The 19228-nt window shown below is 38.6% G+C and overlaps 1 protein-coding gene across 7 annotated transcripts in view; it reads left to right on the forward strand.

Moving 5' to 3' along the window:
• Window positions 1–19228, forward strand: part of LOC114878955 (small conductance calcium-activated potassium channel protein) — a 129197-nt gene that overhangs the window by 84801 nt on the left and 25168 nt on the right. For 5 of the 7 annotated variants that reach the window (XM_046287719.1, XM_029193349.2, XM_046287722.1 and 2 more), the window contains 2 exons: window positions 2907–3323; window positions 17369–17464. In XM_046287719.1, the coding sequence (XP_046143675.1) occupies window positions 2907–3323; window positions 17369–17464 (513 nt within the window). Of the gene's footprint in view, window positions 1–1740; window positions 2482–2906; window positions 3324–17368; window positions 17465–19228 lie in introns of those variants that run through there. The other 2 variants (XM_046287721.1, XM_046287725.1) reach the window with 2 other exon arrangements.

Genomic DNA, 19228 nt, shown 5'->3' on the forward strand with positions numbered 1-19228 from the left:
ATTTTAACCAATTTTTCATCGTACGTCCTGTGAAATGAATCTTTCCGTTCGTTTATGGTTTGCGGGAAATTGCTTGAATTAATATTTATGACTTCGTGTTTCGACATAATTCGATTCGATGACATAAAATTACATATAAGTTTCCTGATTATTTTCATTGTAGTCAAACTTTTGACCTTTTCCAAATTGCCTCGTTTTATTACTTTCGTTTTACTGGTACATTAAAAGAAAATCTGGATCTAGATTGAACCGTTAACTTTCGGTTTTATTCGTCATTTGCCGTAACCGCGATCGATCTTCGTCAATCGAGATTCCGCGAGGCGTAACGATACCGATCACCGTCTCCTTGACCGGATTTCCGGCCAACCCGAATGAAGAATCGCTCGTGAATGATGTATCCCCTCGTCAACTTACTTGCTGCCTAAGTTCCACGGTTTTCCACTTTCCCAGGAAATCGTTTTCCTTTAACGTTTCAACGGCCCGGTGAAATCTGGAGTTTCTGTTCGATTCTCTCGTAAATTTCATGTTCGGTGCTGTTTCGCTTTTAAACGAGATCGAATGCTGCACGGCTGGTATAGACTGAAATATTTTTATAGCCAACAATTGGTAAGTTTTGGTCGTTCGAATTTTCAACGGTCCAGGATCAAATTATCCTTGGTTACGTGTTTCATTGGATCACAGCAGATTTATCTATGAAGCTTTTATTGAATTTTATAGAATATTTTTAGAAAATAAACAAAATTATGCTTCGATAAACAATAGCACGGTGTATATGCCGTTTCCATAAGAATCTGATAATTTTATTGACTAGTATCGAAAGGCTGGCTCGAGTTTTACTGTCAAGTTTTAAGACTCCCGAAACGAACGAAAATCAATAAAAAGAAATGATATAATAAGGGATTAATTTTCAAGCGTGGCCTATATTTGGCTATTCGTTTTATGACGTTTCACGTAGTTTGTGCAGTCTCGTTAATGTCAAAACGTCTACTTCGAAGCTTTTTTAAACGCTTACTGCTACCAGTTACGTCGTACTAAACATTCTTCCGCCACACGTTTCTCCATCCTTCGGGATATCGGTACTTTATGCCTCCACTCAAACAAACCGTGGCGGTATTAACCTAGAAAAGCTTCGTGTTACGAGGCATAGTATACTGCTCGCGGATCTATAATAGCAGTTTTGTACTTTTAACAATCTTACGGTTTTAACTGTTGAGAGCAATAAACTCACCGTAAGATAACGTCCGTTTTGCCTTCTATGTACCTTGTACAGATGGTAACAACGATAAATTCATGAACTGATGAATTTATCGCACCAATTTAGAAGCACGGTCGGTCATATTCAATAACTTATTTCTTGATTATTAGGCCGTGTTTCTACTTGCGAGAAAACTTCTGCAATAAGTGTCTGACAGACTGTCAGACGGCAACTAGCCATTGTGCAAGTGAGATCGCAGTACTGTTTGCAATGGCTAGTTGCTGTCTGACAGTCTGTCAGACACTTATTGCAGAAGTTTGCGCGTTGGGCGTTTGACGGGCTTACATGGGACTTGTCCAGCGAGCTGATTTGCTGAACACTTCGACCTATTGCCATTAGTTAAACTCCAAACGTTTACTAATTGGTCACTTTTGGTAAACACCTCTCTCGCTGGGCTCTCTCTGCGGCTTCTAGAAAAACGTCTTGGAACTTGGTGGGGACTGAATTCGTCAGTCTCTTACAGAACTTGAACAAGATCAGTCTTAGACAGAACTCCAAAGCAATCGGTCAGCTCTCACTAGTTTTCAATAGTTACACTCCGACCTAGCTCCATAAGCTCTGTTTAAGTCATATTCAAACATTCACACACATGAACATTTTGTATAATACACACCGAATTAAACGCATCAAAGGCATAACATCTCTGAAGTTAATATCCTTATCATTGTAAAAGTTAATAAGGAAGTGCGACACTTCGTGGTGTGGTAACCCGCGGATTCGTGCTGAAACACTTCGTTCGGTTTGATGCCGTTGAAATAACCGTGTTCTCGTTCAGCGCGATCCTCGTTTCTGCGAAACGTTATCCCCGACGTCGACGAGACGTATCGAATCCTTTTGTCGAAACGACTTCGTTCCGTTTTGTCAGCCGCCTCTCGGAATAATTCCTTTGAAATTGTGCCTTTACTGAAATACTGTCTCGCGCGCATCGTATTTATACAGGCACCTGCTTGTTTATACCGAAATTTTCTCGTTAGAATTCAAAAGCTCGAGCAGATCAAAAGGAACGTTATCTGATGTTATCGTAAGTAGTACAGGTCAATGATAGAAGGAACCATTAACTTTTTCGTTCTATGATCGCTTTTGAAAGTGGAGCAGAGAAAATTAAAATGTACCAGGAAAGGGAACTTCGTACTTTGAAGAAAATTGGTATAACCTGTTAATTGCGAAGATAGAACGTCTTGATGATTAGCCTTGCAAATGAAGCGACGAAAATTGAATCCTATCAGGTAGACTGTTTTCTACGTTTCTTCTAATTACTCTATATTAAAACATTCCCATATTCGAAAACTTCAAATGCACTGAAAATGTACCAGAAAATCCCTACTCTACAATCGCCGCGACTAAGTTCCATAAGGGAGAGATTCTACTCGCAATCGTGCTAGAAAGTAGAACAACAAAGATTAAAACGTGCCATGAAAACTGCGTTCTTTGTGCGTTTGTCCCAGAAATTTACCAAGTAAAATAGGAGAAATCCAGATAGAGATATCTTGGATTCCTACAGTCTGCAGGAATACAAGTTAACTGTTATAAGTAGTTCAACTCGACCATATAAGAAACTGTATCAAATTCTATGTAATAAATCATTGCACCCCTAAAAAAAAGGTCCTGCAAACTCGAGTGGAATTGCTAAAGGTGTTATTTGTTGTTGCAGCTGCGGAAGCCAGTGTCGACACTCTCGATCCCGGGGGCGATGAAGAACAGCGGCGGCGTGGCCGGTGGGGGTGGTGTGGTGATCGCCGGGGGCGGTGGCGGGGGTGCTGGTTGCGGTAGCGCGGCTGCTACCGGAACCGGTGAGGACGCCGGAATCGCCCTCGTTGGCGTCCATTCCGAATACCCACGGTACATGGACGACCGCCTGCTTGCCGGCGGTGGCCAAGTGAAGGGCCATTCGGGCAGCATAGGGCCGGGCTCGAAACACAAACCGAACGTCGGCTACCGGCTGGGCAGACGGAAGGCCCTGTTCGAGAAGAGGAAACGTATCAGTGACTACGCGCTCGTAATGGGCATGTTCGGTATCATCGTGATGGTCATCGAGAACGAACTGTCCAGCGCCGGTGTCTACACCAAGGTGAGTTGAACAACCCTCTCCCTTAGTAGAATATCATTTTCTGAGATTCGTATCTCAAATCCACAGCATTAATTCTTTTAAAAGAAACCAAAGACAATCAAGCGAAAGAACTCCGCGAAATTCCTAGACCGTTTACTTTTATCCACCTTAATGTGCCCTCCTCGCGTAAAATTATCATAGAAAGCACAACAGCCAAGAGCATTAGCATACAGCCTGCAGCGAACGACGGCTTAAACACCCATTTCTCCCTACGTTACGAAACGGAAACCACCCCTGTTTATGTACGATCCCGCCATTAAGCAAATTCGATTCTATTCGAATCGATCCTTGGCTAATTACGAGTACATCGATAGCGATCGATAAGATTCGAATGTAGATCACGTAGTAAACTGGGACCAATTGATCGTTGCAGCGATTCTGTTTTTTTATGTAAATTCATAAATGAGTTTCGTGGAAGTTCGTTTCAACAATTCGTCGGAAGCACAAAACACTCTAGGATTGTGCGAACACTGAATTTAAATTGAACTAATTACAAAATGACCTACATTGGAGACACATTAAATGGTTACAACGTAAACAAAATTAGAAACATCATAGTTTATAGAACGACCTGACACGTTAGATAGATAGAGTTGTTCTAAAAAATAGAATTTCAATAGCTCTGCACTAATTGAGATTTTATGAACGAATTAGAGTTAGCTGATCCTTTCTAATAGAATATAAATGTTTATCTACCGTTTAACAGCCGAGTGCATGAAAAATGTAGCAGTCGTTACACTTTTCCCAACACGCCCTGGAACAAAATATTGAATCTTTTAATTGCATTCGAGTGGTTAACTCTCCGCAAAACATTTCAGAATGACCAACAAACAACGTTATAAACCCTGCAAACAAAACGACCGAGTCTTTGGCAAAGGTAATAACTGCGAGGCACGCGGAATAAGCTAATGACTTTGCAAATGTTTATAAAGTACGCTTCAAAGTTAGTTTTACCTTTTTAGGGAAAAAAGGAAACTTCCCCCTTTTAAGTTTGCAATTAACACGGAACGACAGTATACTTTTGTAGAAAAGTAGACTTAAACAGAAGTATCGTTGGTTTTACCAAGGTATCTTGCTTTATACCTTTTGTCGATGACAACAATGGTACCTTTGTCCTTTCATTTTCCTCTACGACCCGTAATTTCCGTGTTAATTCAAAGGTGTTCGCGTCTCGTTCGATTAACCAGCCAACAAGCGAATGGAGAACAGAATAAAATTACTATTAAGCTATAACTTGGAATCGTAATTAAATGTCACGCGTCATCATCTGGTGAGAAAATTGTTTCATTTTCTGACGTTATTCTAGAGTTGACATTTTCTTACTTAGCTACAGAGTTTCTATTACACCGTGAATTAAACAGTATCGTTTATAAATTATCAATTAAGCGTTTCACTTGGCTGAACATTATTCTTACTTGACGTTTTGCTTTTCACAACCGATAAAACTTACATCCAACGATCATTTCACGATCGAACGCCTCCTGTTTCGGTCAATCTTCACCGAACATTTTGTTTCTTACTATCTCGCTTGATTTTGTTTGCAAACTACCGGAAAACGAATAATTCAGCTTCCAAACGTCCCTCGAATCGGTCGTCTGAAATTATTGCCCTGTTTATTCCCCCCCTGAGTCGTCTTTTCGTACCGCTCAAACGTACCCTTTAGCGAGCACTCGAAAGGAACCTTAACGAAGCCGTTTTCTCTCTGCCCATTCATCCCCTAATCACCCCATTCCCCATCGGGTTAGTTAAATCTAGCGTGAGCAAAGGAACGCCTTGGTTGACGACTAAATTACGTTGTTGACCATTGCAATCTTCTCTCTGAGATCGTGCCAAGAAAGCAGCGAATACATTAACAATATTCGTATACAGGGTGATGCGATCAGAAAGATTAAAATTTTATTTGTGATAAAAAAATGTAAGGGCTCGAATTTCGAGGGTACATTCAAAGTTGATTTTCTCCAAAACAGAGCCACGTATGGGAAAATTGTGTTCTATATTTTTATTTCGCTTTTTAACAAAGAATATTAGCCTTTTTTCTGTTGTATCGTTAAGCACCCTGTATATCGGGGCTTGGGGAAATATTCCAGACTGTCGACTGTGCTTGCCGGAAAGAAGGCCAGAGGATGCATTCGATTGCTCCCTTTCTTTCAAACCGTGAACGTTCTGACGGGATTCTGGGCCAAATCGTACATATCGGGGAAGCATGATCGACGTGCAACCCTTATACAGGGTGTCTTTCTTAAAATAATCTTTCAATTTGTTTCCGATAGGCTAATCAATCACGTGTCATGTTTCTAAGTAACGACAGAATTTGCTCCTCACGCTATTAATTTAATTAATTGGTTCGATTTTTAGTTATGATTTGCATCGGCGTTTGATAAAAAAGAAAAAGGATTAATGAATTCAGACTCGAGAGATGGATCGAATCTGGAACAATGATAGGATAAAATGTCAAGAAACACAATGTAGAAAGTGTGTCAGTAAAGAAGAATGTGCTGTTACCGTAACTAGAACCCCGATAAAATATCTTGTATGTGTAACGTGTCGAGATACTTACGCCTGCTCTCGGTTATCAGATTCGGTGGTTGGCAACGCGTGGCTTTTCGAAGGATTCGAAAATTCTCGCTGCTACGCTGTTATATACTGAACGAATCGAATTGCAAATATTGGGAGGGACGACGGAGTATATTCTGAGAAGGAAATTCCGAAAATCGACAACTTGCCGATATTATCGAGCTTCATTCTTTATGCATTGCTTTGGGGATCGTCGCTCCTTTGTGTTTCCTAGAGAAACTAAGGAAAATTGGAACAATATTCTTCGTCTTTTATATTTATATACTTGAAAACAAAAGATAAATTTATTAATCGTAAATCTACTTTACTCGATACTGTACAGAATAAAAGAAAAAGAAATTTGGGAACACCCTATAGAGAGCCATGAAGCAAAACCATGACTAAATTTTTATCAGTACGCAATTATGAAATTTCCATATCGCGTTGAACACAATGGTCCTAATTCTCTGCGCTTCGATTTACATTGCAAAACAGTGTACGGCAATCTGTTTAACGACTGAAATGTTCGTTCTGTGCGGTACAAAACTATTTTCGAGTGGCCATCATAGATGCATCTGAATTTCAACGATACACCCTTACCGATTAAGTCGAGGAAAGAAAACGCCATGTATCATCTTTCTTGCTGGAAAGATTCCACTGTATCGGAATTTCTACCGCGTCCTGTTTCACTCGGCTCCAGTTTTTCCCTCTTTTTTACAATGTCACTCACAGATTTCGTCTGGGTATAAACAGGGAAAACTAAAAGTAAACAGGAGACAACGATTGTCGAATTTTTATGATACTTGTTTTCTTTTGTTCAAAGTATTAAAAGTAAGTTAATAATTATACAAAGTGAAGTATCGAGTAATGTTCACAACATTAAAATTTCTAGAATTTTGCAATATTTTATCGTTTATGGAATTTTATAAAATTAACGGTCGTGTTACGAGTTTCGTATGGTGATTATATAAGGTTGACGTTTCATTTAGCAACGGGAAATTTTAATTTACGATACGTCGCGTGTTGTACAAAGGGTGAACCGAAGGGTTGCTCGCGTCGCACAATACTTTGGTGGAATCTGTTGTTGGTGCAGTTTCATTGGCACGAAGCTGTTGTATAATTAAATACCGGAATTCGATGCAATTGTTCCCGATATTACGTTCTGCCAGATAAGCCAATACTTGTGATACGGGACGGCGATGTCGATATTCAAATGCTACGATAATATCGGTCTTCCACGTGCGCCATGTCAGAGTAGAATTAACAGGTTTCAGGAGCCATCGGGAGAATCAATTCCACCCTTGTCTAATATACGTCTAACAAACATCTTCGATTTTAATTTTCACGAGAAACGATTCGATCATTTTGTATATGCAAATATTCGAATATCTTAGGAGTCGGCATCTCTTAATTCCGCCATTCTGGTAACACAAAGACTGTTGGCTCTCTAATTCGTTTAACACCCTCATAATTACGACAGGTGACTAATGTTATTACAAACTGAAGCTTGTCAGTTATGAAAGAAACCTTTCAAGATGAAGTAGATTAGAATGTCGTTCCACACAGTGACCCAACGAAGAAACCCTCTGTTTTTCTCTCCGAAAAATGCTTTCACACCTATCGTAAGGATCATCTCGCTTAAAAACTCACACTGTCATTAAGGTAGCTTAATAATTATTTGACATTGTCCCAGATGCGAGAGGGCCACTAAAATCCCTACTCGTATCTCGACTTTGACAAACGTTGAAAAACAGAGGCTGAAAGGCAGACAAACGAACTGCAAGCGTGAAGAAGATCCCCCAAGGAGAAACTAGCTAATTGCTGCAGAGTAATCTGAGAGAAGGGGCTCGCCAATTAACACGGTGACAATGTTTGACGAAACGAAGATTAATATCTCACCGTTGTAACATTCTTCGTAACTTTCATTTTTTGTACCGTTTATATTGACACTTCTTGCTACGAAGAAGTTGAAGATGAGGAGAAGAGGAATCAGCATTAGTCGAAAGATCGATCGGTGAGAAATTGTTTCAACCCGTTCGCTGTGTCTGGCTGAAGTGAATCAAAGGAAATTCGATTTCCCAGGCAGAAAGTTCGGGTAACACGTATTATTATACGGAATTCCTGAGATAACCGCGGTAGATTGGTGGCAGCCACATGCGGTACGTATCGTTGGATCTTTGCCAATGACAAACAGGGTGGAGGTAGATTTAAGTAACTAGTTCATGCTCGTTGGCGTGTATCTCTCCGATCTCCTTCTGGCGCCAGGATCGCACGAGTTGCCAAGCTAGACGGTTTTCTATTAATTTCTACCCGGTTCCACGATTTTTCAACCCCGTCGGCTAACTTCTACCAGGGCAACAATTCTTTTCTTGTCGCTGCTTCTTGCTGCTAAGAGTACAAATTTCAGTTGACACCTTGAGATAAAACATCAATGATTTACGTTGACAATTCTACGTGTTAACGGGGTTTCCTCTTAATGTTCGTAGCCGAACTCGTAATACTCTACGGTTAATTACGATCATTTCGAGGCATTGTAACCGGTCGAAAATTATACGAATAAAAGCGACATTAATTTCGAGGAACAATATCAGCCTTATGAATTAATGGCAGCGTTACGAATCTCATTTCGTCGAAGCGATAAATTCAAAAAAGGTGTTCCCTTAAATTATTCAGTACAACAGAGCCCGAGGATCCGTATTTTAACGTGAAACTTCAAAATTAAAATTATATTTTCACAGTGTGGTTTTCATTTCTGTATCATGCCTGTTCTCTATAAAATAACTAAACCTTACGAGTGAATTTAATTAACACTGGCATTGCACGAATGTCTCGTAAATTTTCACCTAATTAAGGTTGATAGTAAAAGAATAATCTCGAGCACTCGTTAGGGTGATGCTGAATTTTCGTTCGATAGAGTTTCGCTAGAAAGGTCGAAGATAAGACGTCGTCGCATCGGCTCCGTTCTTTAATCCGTATCAGAAGCCGGAGGTAAAAGCACTCTGACCCATTTTTATCACGCCACTACAACGAAGACACCGGCATCCGGCGATCCTAATCCTTGCATAACGTACAAAGTCTATAAGGGTAGACCATCGAACGAGAAGCCTGGCGAAAAGTCGGAGCTTGTATCGACCACAGTAACTGACGTGTCTGACGTGAAATCGAAATGAGAAAGCTCTGTTGGTTTCCCTCCTATTTTCTTTCTTTTCCCTTCTTTGTCGCGTAACGCAATACTGAGTATCGTGGGGAAAAAGAGTAGAAGCGAATACGAGAGGATAATCCTTGCTTCGAAATGGATCGTACCGATGAAACTGTTGAAATTGTAGTCTGAAGTGTAGATTGCACAATTCCTTTTTCCCTTCTTTTTATTTTTCTATCTTCAGTTTGAAATAAGAAATGGAAAAAATAATAATCACGCTTCAATTCATTGGGGGTTGGATTAGAAACGTAATAGAATTTCTGTAGTTTCATGAAATGTTTCGAAAATTTGATCAAACTTTTTAATTAAGATTAGTTATATTAATTTCAGAGTGTAGAATATTCTGTCACCTATATTTCTAAATATCTAGTTTGTAATTTCTATGATTAAAATGTTCGATTATAGAAATTTTGAAATGTACAAAGAAGTGTTTTGAGACACAGTTTTATCTCAAAGAGCACAATACTGACGTGAAAAAGGAATTCGATGAAAAACAAAAGTAAAAAACGCTAGAATCGTATCTTTTTTAGCTGTTCCAATTTCCATTCGCTTTTTTCACATTTTCCCTGGCTTTTGAAACAGATTTCGCAGTGTCCGTGTTTCATTGCGATTACTTGGCGTTCTGTTTTGCAATTTAAACGGTGCTGACCTGGAAGGGCTCGAAGGGTGGTCCACAATTTACGATTTTGGATACCGGGTGTATCGTACGTCTATCGAAGAGCTGAGACGGCAAAACGAGACTGGGCGGTCTCCCATGGCGAGCATATATTCCCGTTCAAGAAATTCAGAAAACGTTTGGATTGCTTTCTGGTCCGATGTAATTTCCAATCGAACCTCTCGTAATTTAAAGTCTGGTTTCCATAACGTCATCTCGCATCGGGAACCGATTATAAAGACGAATGTCTGAAATAAAGAATACAGAAGCTTTGTTTTCAGAGGAAATCAGGAAACAATTTTAGACATTTAATAATTTATTGTTTTATAAAATATTTATTATTTAGATTTCACTCAAATCCAAAGAATTTTTAAATAAATCAACTATTCCCACGTGGAACAATATGTCCGTCAACAACTAATGGATTAAATTAATTAATTACTAGCCAACGAAGCAGACCAATGTACACGAATTTGCTAAATTTCCGAATGCGTGCAATTAAAATCACAAATGAAATCCACTCAATTTGACTAGTTAAGCTGCTCAATTGAAATTAATTATAATTTTCAGTCGCACACGGTATCCACCGTTCATAAACGTAAACAAATAAAGACCAGTTGTAACATAAATCAATTTATTCCATCTATCACGGTTATCATGAAGCTTGGATACAAATTAGAACTTCATCTACTAATTATCCGGAACGTTCCCCAATTCAATGACACAACACGAAATAGAATTCTCTAAACCTCTAAACTTCCTACTATATCTGTAAATTTAACACAATTTAATCTTCCCTGAATTATGCATTAGTGTAGATTACCGATGACGATATTTCAGCCGTATCACTGTGTAATCATTGATAATTATTTTGTTAATGATGTTATTTGAAAATGGATTAAATGGGTTAACTAGATAAAAAAGAAAACTACTTCTATACACTCCATAGGTCTTCGTTGTCGAGTTACAAAGGTTCTCTTCCATAGGTTCCAAACTCCTCTAGGAACGTTTCTTCGTCTCAGTGGTTGGACAAACGTGGAAATGGTCCTTGAGGGAACCGGCCGGAAGCGCTTTCTTATCGTGTACGCGAGGCCAGAGTGTTTTCCGGTGTGCCAGTCATCGGAGAGGATTAAGCCAGCTCGGCGATAAAGCTTTTTGCGGCGATAAATTTTCAGCTGGCGAATCCTCGTGTAGATTCGAGGAGAAAACGTTGCCGGCTCCAGCTTTCTGCAAATGCTTTTTATCCCCCGGTAGGAAATTTTCTCTGCTCTCCTCGAATGACCGATCGAACTGATTATTTTCTGCTAACAAATTTCTTGCCGATTTCTAAAATTCACGTAACATTTTTATTTGTATATCGCGCACCTCTAATATATCCTTTGCAACATAGAACTCTCATAAAAACGGGGATGTAATTTTCGTCAGATGAAGGAACTCCCTAATGTACATCCATAAATTCTGCAAAAGCAATCCTGGAAGGTATTCCTTTCAAATGCCAGGCTATTATTTCGTTCGACATACACGCAGCCACTCTTCCAGTTTTCGTGCAACCAAGTTTCCACTGGAAGTTCCTCATTCATCTCATGCAATAACCCCACAGCGTGCGTGCATTCTCTCCGAGGCACGATGTCAAAGAAAATAAGCTGGCGGCTTTTTTTTCTCTCTCCCCTATGCCGGGAAAAAGGCAGCAAGGGGCTGTGCATGTTTTTTATTTGCATACTTCTCTTTCGTAGCAGCCCCTTTGATGTCGCAAGCAATTGCTCCCTGCATTGTAATATCCGAACGAAGATCGAATCGCTACGATTTCCTTTCCGCGAAATAACTTTTCAAGTGTTTCCGCTTTTTTTCCTAACACTTTGACGTTTTTCTTTACACGTTCCATGAAATCCTTGTCATGCGTGATAGAAAATTAATAATAAATTCCTGATTTTTAAATTTTAATTAGTATTCGATAGAGGGGATAAAAATAAAACTGGCATATTTAAGATAGTAATCTCATCACGATCAATCATTAGTTTTCCCCAGCACTCGGTACAATTTTCTGGTTCAAGAAGATCTTTTTATATCAGGATTAACATGTTCCTGAAGCTCGAGCTGACACAAGATGATAAAATACGATCCTTGATTCGAATCGAAGCCCCGCGGGAAATTATTTCAGTGTAACAAGATTAACCGATCCACGCCATGATAAAAATACGTATCATCTTCGATATTCTAATTAATCGCATAATGCAATATTCTCTATTTAAACATTTACCGTAATATAGTACTTAACGTTAATTACGTCTACACGAGGGAGAATGGATCGTTGAATTGTAATTTGAATTTTAATTTACATGATAAAACGCGATACAATGATCTCACGATGTCGGAAAATTATTCTCATTCCATTTGCTAGGGATTCAATAAGGTTACAACAGTGGAAAATATGACGCTACCAGTGTAAAGGGAACGATAAATATTTAACAATAACGGTGTTCGATGAACCTCAATTTACAATTCGAACACGAGACATAAATCTTCGATCGCAAAATTCCGGATTCGACGTCCTCCATCATTTAAAGTTTCCATGGCATTGCGTTTCCGCGACAAAACTATTCATAGCATTTTCCCTGGGAATCATATTTCACGCGATTGCCTGTAACAGCTCGACGCAAAAAAAAAAATGATCTAAATATGTCATGTTCTGCACACTTATTTTCCTACCCTCGTTGAATCCTCCCGCAACGAGACAGTCATTTGAAAAATAACCCTTTCAGAGTGACAGATATACATTTTTATTCTGAAATTGAATAAAATATTTCACATTCATTTGTTACCATTTTTAAGAGATTATATATGAAACCAGTTATTTTTATCTGATGATCTTCATTCGAGATAATTCGGCAATCAGTAACCACAAGGGTATACGATTTCTGTCATATTGATTACAACTGTGTCTGACTAAGCGCGGACCTATTCTACTTGCGTTTTGTTTTCTCTCTCTATTTAAGCTGTATGCATTAACAGCGTTGAATGTGACAGTGGAAATGACCGTGTATAGTCGGACACCATAATTGCAATTATTTAAAATGCCATTGTTCCATTTTTCAATTTAATCTTTGCATAAATCATATTGAATTCGTAGTGATAGCTACCAGTGGCTCTTACAACATTTAATCACACTAATTATTATAATTAGATATTGATACAGATTTCTTAAACGAGAGTAATCTTTCGTAAAATTACAAAAACTCTTAATTAAAATAGTTTGAAAAAGAAAAAATAATAAATGCCACTTAGCGTAGGACTTAACTCGTCTATACATGAGAAGACAACAATGTTTTGTAAAAAGAAAGAAAACTGTGTTAAATTAACAGCAGCAAGTAAACGTGAACACTGTATAAGCCACTGGTAGCTGCATTCCACTAATTAGTACACGAATTATTAATCAAAGGACGATTGAATCGAGTTAATTGTCGAGGCAAACGCGAATGCCTTTAACCGTCCCCTCTTAAATTAACGAAGAAGGGTAGGTAATTAGAGGATATCTCATAGCAACGTGTCAAACAATCGAGATTCGTCTTCGTGGCGTGAATACTGGCTGAACAAACAATGACCAAATGGACGTATTCCACTAATTTCCAAGGGCGTAACCGAACGCCACGGTCGAACCCGACATGCGCAGCTACAGATCATACCGTCGCCATAGAAACGTTGTGAATCTTAAAGGCATGCATCTCGAAGAACGTAAAATGTCTTTATTTATAAACGTTGATACGTACGCGACACGTATGACCCATAACCCATCTTATCTTTTCCACCTGAATTACAAATCAGCTGATTAAAGGAATTGGAATTGGGGCTGAAGGAAAAGCATAAATAGACTGTCTACTTTTATTAAATAAAATAGTGTCACTTACAAAGTGTTAGATAATTTATAAACTGAGTACTTAGAATAAAATTTTTAATAAATAGTTACTTCCTTTGATAATTAGTTTCAAATTGTATTTCAGTGAAATAAAGCACAAGTTTCCGGTTTAATTATTTTCAATTTAACATCGCCGATGCAAGAAGCAACATTTCGTAAGTAAATTACAATTATCGCGCACGACCAGGTAAAAGTTCATTAAGAATATGCCGCAGGCCATGTTAACGAGTTGATAATTACCTGGAAGCGGTTCAACTTTCCCCCCGACTAAAACCTTCGTGAAGTATTCTCGCACTTAATTTTCCTAGTTCTTCTTTCATTTTTTAACTAAATCTCGACTTGGCCACGATATATCATCGACACACCTGCATTTTTATAATTAAACCTTCGAAATATCCGGAATATGAATATCGGCGAGTGAATTCCGAATTTCCGCAGACAAAGTTCATCCAATATTTGCCTACCATCTAGATGAAATTGAACGTTCTTTTTTCAATATGAAATCTCGATGAAATTGCATTACTATATAAAAAGAAGCATCTTCATTTTTAGAAGAATTTTATCACTTCTGATAAAATTCTTTTACTTTCGGGAGTTTTCAAATTCAAAAAAGAACCCTGCAAAATAAAAATTGTTTGAAATTATTCTGATTCCATCGGTCAAAATTATGCAACGACCTCTTTTCGGTATTTTGCAATAAATTTGTAACCCGATTATTGCTCGTTATTGTGTTTCGATGAGATACAGGGCTTGTTTCTGTTAGAATAAAGATAATGAGACCGACCAGTGTAAACGACCTAATTAATATAATAAAATCCCAGAATCGCGATCTATTTTCGAGCGCATTATCTATTAATCCGATTAACAATCAATAGAACCTGTCCTTTGAAAATGATATCGAGTATCCCGGTTAAAAACGAAACGTTTACCAATTGTTACAAAACACGTTTTATAATACTTTTATCCGAAATATATCTTTTTTCGAATTAACAGAGTCTGGTGATTGCGAAAAGATTCGTATGAAATTAAAATTGACAAGATTTCAATTAAGATACAGTCAATACGTCTTTTCTAACAGAAGGAGAACAATTAATAACGCGTCATGTTTACCAAACGATCGCCTCGGAATGACGGAACTAATATCGAACCACTCAGGGACTTACGATCGTTTAATAAGCCAAATGACGGGCTCGTTCGAGCCACGTCGATGGCAAACAATAATGTCGAAGGAAACAATAACTAATCTCGGTCCTGAACCTTCTGCAAACGTGATATACAAGCAACACCAGCGTTGAAAATAACCGTCTGCACAATGTGTGTGTGCTCCGGCTGTATACACCATAAATATAAGTTGCAGACTGTAGACAGAGTTCTGAGTAATTCTTGAATTTGTACAGTTATAGTAACGTATGAATTGAATTGTTCAGAACTAGAATAACCCACGTTGAATGTTACTCAATTTTCAATTGAAAATAAATTAGAAAAATGAATGCCAATGCTGTTAGGTATTGTTTCGTTGGAAAATATTGCGAAACAACAATTGCCCATTGTTCATGTTGCCAAAATCGGTTCGAAACGCGCTGACCTCGCGTTTCCTTACAATGTCAGCCGAAATCGAAGCGTTTCACTAAAAAATAATTCCCCGTTCGTCGACAATGCAGTCGCGGCGAAAGCAGTTATCAAGCGACAAAGCTTCCATTTCCCCGGCTTGTATTTCATTTGAAATCAATAATCCCCGTTCGCTGGTTCATTCGAGAAGCGGATTTCTGCACGTACCGGATTACGTCTCGCGGTATTGTCAACGAGACGAACGAGAACCCTTTTGGTCGTCGTCCAAAACTGTCGCCTCTGCCTTTGCAAGCGATTCCTCTTGTCGTCGTGCAGTACGACAAGGTGTTCCTCCTTCTTCGAAGCGTTTAAAGAGAAGCGAGAATCATGAAGATTGCCATAATTGAATCGATCATCAGCGAAGCTTCATTTAGCAAGCGATATTTCAATTAAATTCGAATCTCAATAGCACCGATCGTAGGAAGCCGAAATGCACGCTTTGTACAACCCTCTTGTGGATAATTTATATTCCTCTTACATGTAATTAATTAACCGACTAGCGACTATTATGAAAACCACAGATTCGTTACCACGAAACCGGAAACTGGCCACTAAATGCTAGTACTACTTGTTGAACAGTGAAATTAGAACATTAATATCGCTGATCTCTGCAATGAAGGATTATGATCATTTTTCAATGTATCCAAATAGCAGCAAGAAACGAACTTCAACTCGTTGAATAAATGAGTACCGACCATTTGTAACTTCCTTAATATGCAAGATTGATTCTAGCCTCGGTTCGATGTTGGCCAATTAATTACATAGAGCATATTCATTGCTCAAAGAGCTTCAAGCGATTCGAGGATCCTTCATCCAAGGTTTAACAATCCTCGACGTGTGTCCCTTTTGGAATTTCCGCTTTCTTGAACCGCCAATGAATTTTCTGTGATCGAGGAAATTGGATAATTTGTATGTTTATAATACGAGTAGTCATGAAAGGAAAGGACATAAAAGTGTTCTTTCTAGACTCGTAATCCTCGAAGATCCTTTAACGAAACGACACGAAAGAAAGCAAAGGACACGGGGCAGTAATATTTTATTTTCCCGTGGAAATAGTTGGAGTGTCAGCTCCTCTTTACGAGCTTCGAAAACGCGGTCAAGACGATTTAATGTGACCGGTAAAAGCGCGACTCCCGTTCAACTTTTACGAGCCGGCAATAAGTGTCCTTAGGCAACCGTCTCGATCTTTCATTATCCTGCATCTAGTGTGCATCCTTTTTCTTCGTCGCGTACAATCGTCGCGGTCTTAATTAGTCTTTTAGAGGGAATGCACTCGGGAGAATTTTAACAGAGCACTGTCCTTACTCGTTTCGGACAAGTGGTAATCGTGACACTTTACTACAGAAGTTCATTCGGTGCAGTTTCAATTGTCTCAATTATTCAAATTATTTCTATCGTGAAATCTCCTTCGTTCACGATCATTCTATTGAAAATTATTATTTGAAGCGTTGCGCTGTTTATCTTACGATACTAATTCCCAGATAAAATGTGAAAATTGAATACATTCAGAAAGATTAATCGTCGCCCGTCCGTTTCTACGTGACGATATGAATTTTTCAGTAAGAAATATCATTTTTACTGTGTTTTCAAATTACGGCCATCGTTGCTGCATCATCAAACGCGCGAGCACAATTTTAATTATTCACGTGCCGCGTATCGATCGTGTTAACACGTTAGAAACAATTTTTTGAATAATTCGTTGGTCGGTGGACTCGTTAGGAACTTTTATGAAAACTAAAAGAACGCTTTTATAACGACCAGCGTGTTCGTTGTTTCGAACGAATGATTCGAACTATTTTTTCGCAGTTTCAATTTGAAATTTAAAATTACCTTTCGCCCATTTCGAAATGAAGATATTTAACTTTAAATACCATGTCTCGATTCAGTTGGCGGAATGATGAATTTTTAGAACACAATTGTGCAGTTGAAAGAAAGAAGCATACCCGTGAATATATTCTTTCTTTCCTGTGGTTTTCTCTTCGTATAATATAGGGAGCAGGGAAATTTCGACGCTCGTAGAATAAAAACGATGTACCATGACGGAACTGGGATTTACGAGGACGACGTTTTATTTGTTGCAGGCCTCGTTTTACTCGACAGCACTGAAAACCCTGATCTCTGTGTCTACTGTGATACTGCTTGGCCTCATATTTGCTTACCATGCCTTAGAAGTTCAGGTGCGTATAAAAAAAGAAAAGACTCCAATAGGCTCAATACAAAGTCCTTGTAGCGTGCATGTAAACAATTTCCCGTGGAAAAATTCCATGGTACGAGCATGAGAAAACTGCACGATATAAACCTGTGGCATTTGCACCCGTGTATCTCTAGCTACAAGGTTTCATTTCAGCGGAACATAGTACTTTCGGGCAATAGGGAAGTCTCAATTGAATGAATGGAACAGAGGGTGGCTCAAACGTCACGAAAAGATTTGGAAAGTTAGTAACTTTTTTAAATTTAATTTTTGCTTCCTTTTTTTCTTTTGGGATTTGACTAAAATGAACTTATTTTAAAATTAAATCGTTCAAATTAAATTTAATTTATTATGAAAAATATATTCTTTACCTAATAGTAATGAATTTTCATCTGAAAGATTTTTTGTTACGGCGTTCAAATGGTACCACAGTTTGTATTATTTTAAATAATTATTTAGATTATTTTAAATAATCTTCTGACACAATATTTTATTATTTTCATTCTATTCAAAATACGTATCAGAAGATTACTTGAACAATGTTGAACTCTGTTCTCACCTATTTTACCTTCCTCTTTTCAAACCCTTCTTTCTCTCTCCCTGTGTTGAATTGACTCGCCTATTAAGCGTACATTATGCTTAGAACCGTCCCCTTAATGACTATCTAATGATGATTAATCGAGTAATTGATACAAAACTAATTTCACCAGTTTCCCGTTACTTTCCGACGCCACTTGATTAGATCTGATTAATGACCGTGAAGTTACGCTGGCACAAAAGTGATACCCTACTAACGGGGGATCGGTGAATAATGAATTGTGAGCAGGATAATTTGTCGGGCCTGTAAGTAAGTGACGATCTAACGAGTACCTGTCACAGGCTTAGGTTTCGTTTTATGTTTCGTGTCGATCAGACAGCCATCGAAATATCTAAATCTCGACAGATGAAAATTCATACACGATATTTAATTTTCTACTTTATTAAAATTTCAATACCGAAATCGCGGAAACAAAAGTCAGAGATACATGAATTTCGTCGTTAAATAGGCACGACCTCATTAAAATCGACATTGTCCGATATCTCTGGCCCCGTAGTAAAACGATCCGCGTTTATTACAATACGCGTAAATTGCTCGTTAAAATCTCTACCTCACCCACCGTTAAGCGTCGCTTGAATTTTCATGAAGGCAATTTTATTTTAATTCCCCGAACGCAAATGAACGAACGGCACTGGCTCTAGTGATTTTACGAGCTTCCGAAAAGCTGTTATCCGACGAATTTCCGAGTTAGATTGACTTAATCGATTCAGTAGTATCATCGGTGAGGTTGATTACTATTTTCAAGTACAGTGATTCTATACGATATAATAATTAGTAAAATCACGAGGAGAAGCAACGTCGAAATGTTGCAAAAGAATCGATATTCGCGGGGAATAGAGATTCGATGATCTGTCGAACGAACGGAACCAATTGCCGTATCAATAATTCGATCAACCGTGAATTTAGATTTAGATCCGTGATTCGGCTGTCTGATTGTCGAAAGAAAACCGGTCACCGGCTGGCGAATTTCACTAGGTATGCTCGTTGATGTCGCGATTACGAGCAGCATAATCGCGACAACCAGAGCGTTTCGCGTCCCTGAATTTCGTATCGCATTGTACGGTAATTCGATTGCCACCCTACCAGCGAGAAAATTGCGAATTGTTCGCGATGACGGACCGATGGCGAACGGCGCGGCGCGTTCTAATTGCG

The sequence above is a fragment of the Osmia bicornis genome, chromosome 11 (genome assembly GCF_907164935.1).
Source record: "Osmia bicornis bicornis chromosome 11, iOsmBic2.1, whole genome shotgun sequence".
Classification (NCBI taxonomy): Eukaryota; Metazoa; Arthropoda; class Insecta; order Hymenoptera; family Megachilidae; genus Osmia; species Osmia bicornis.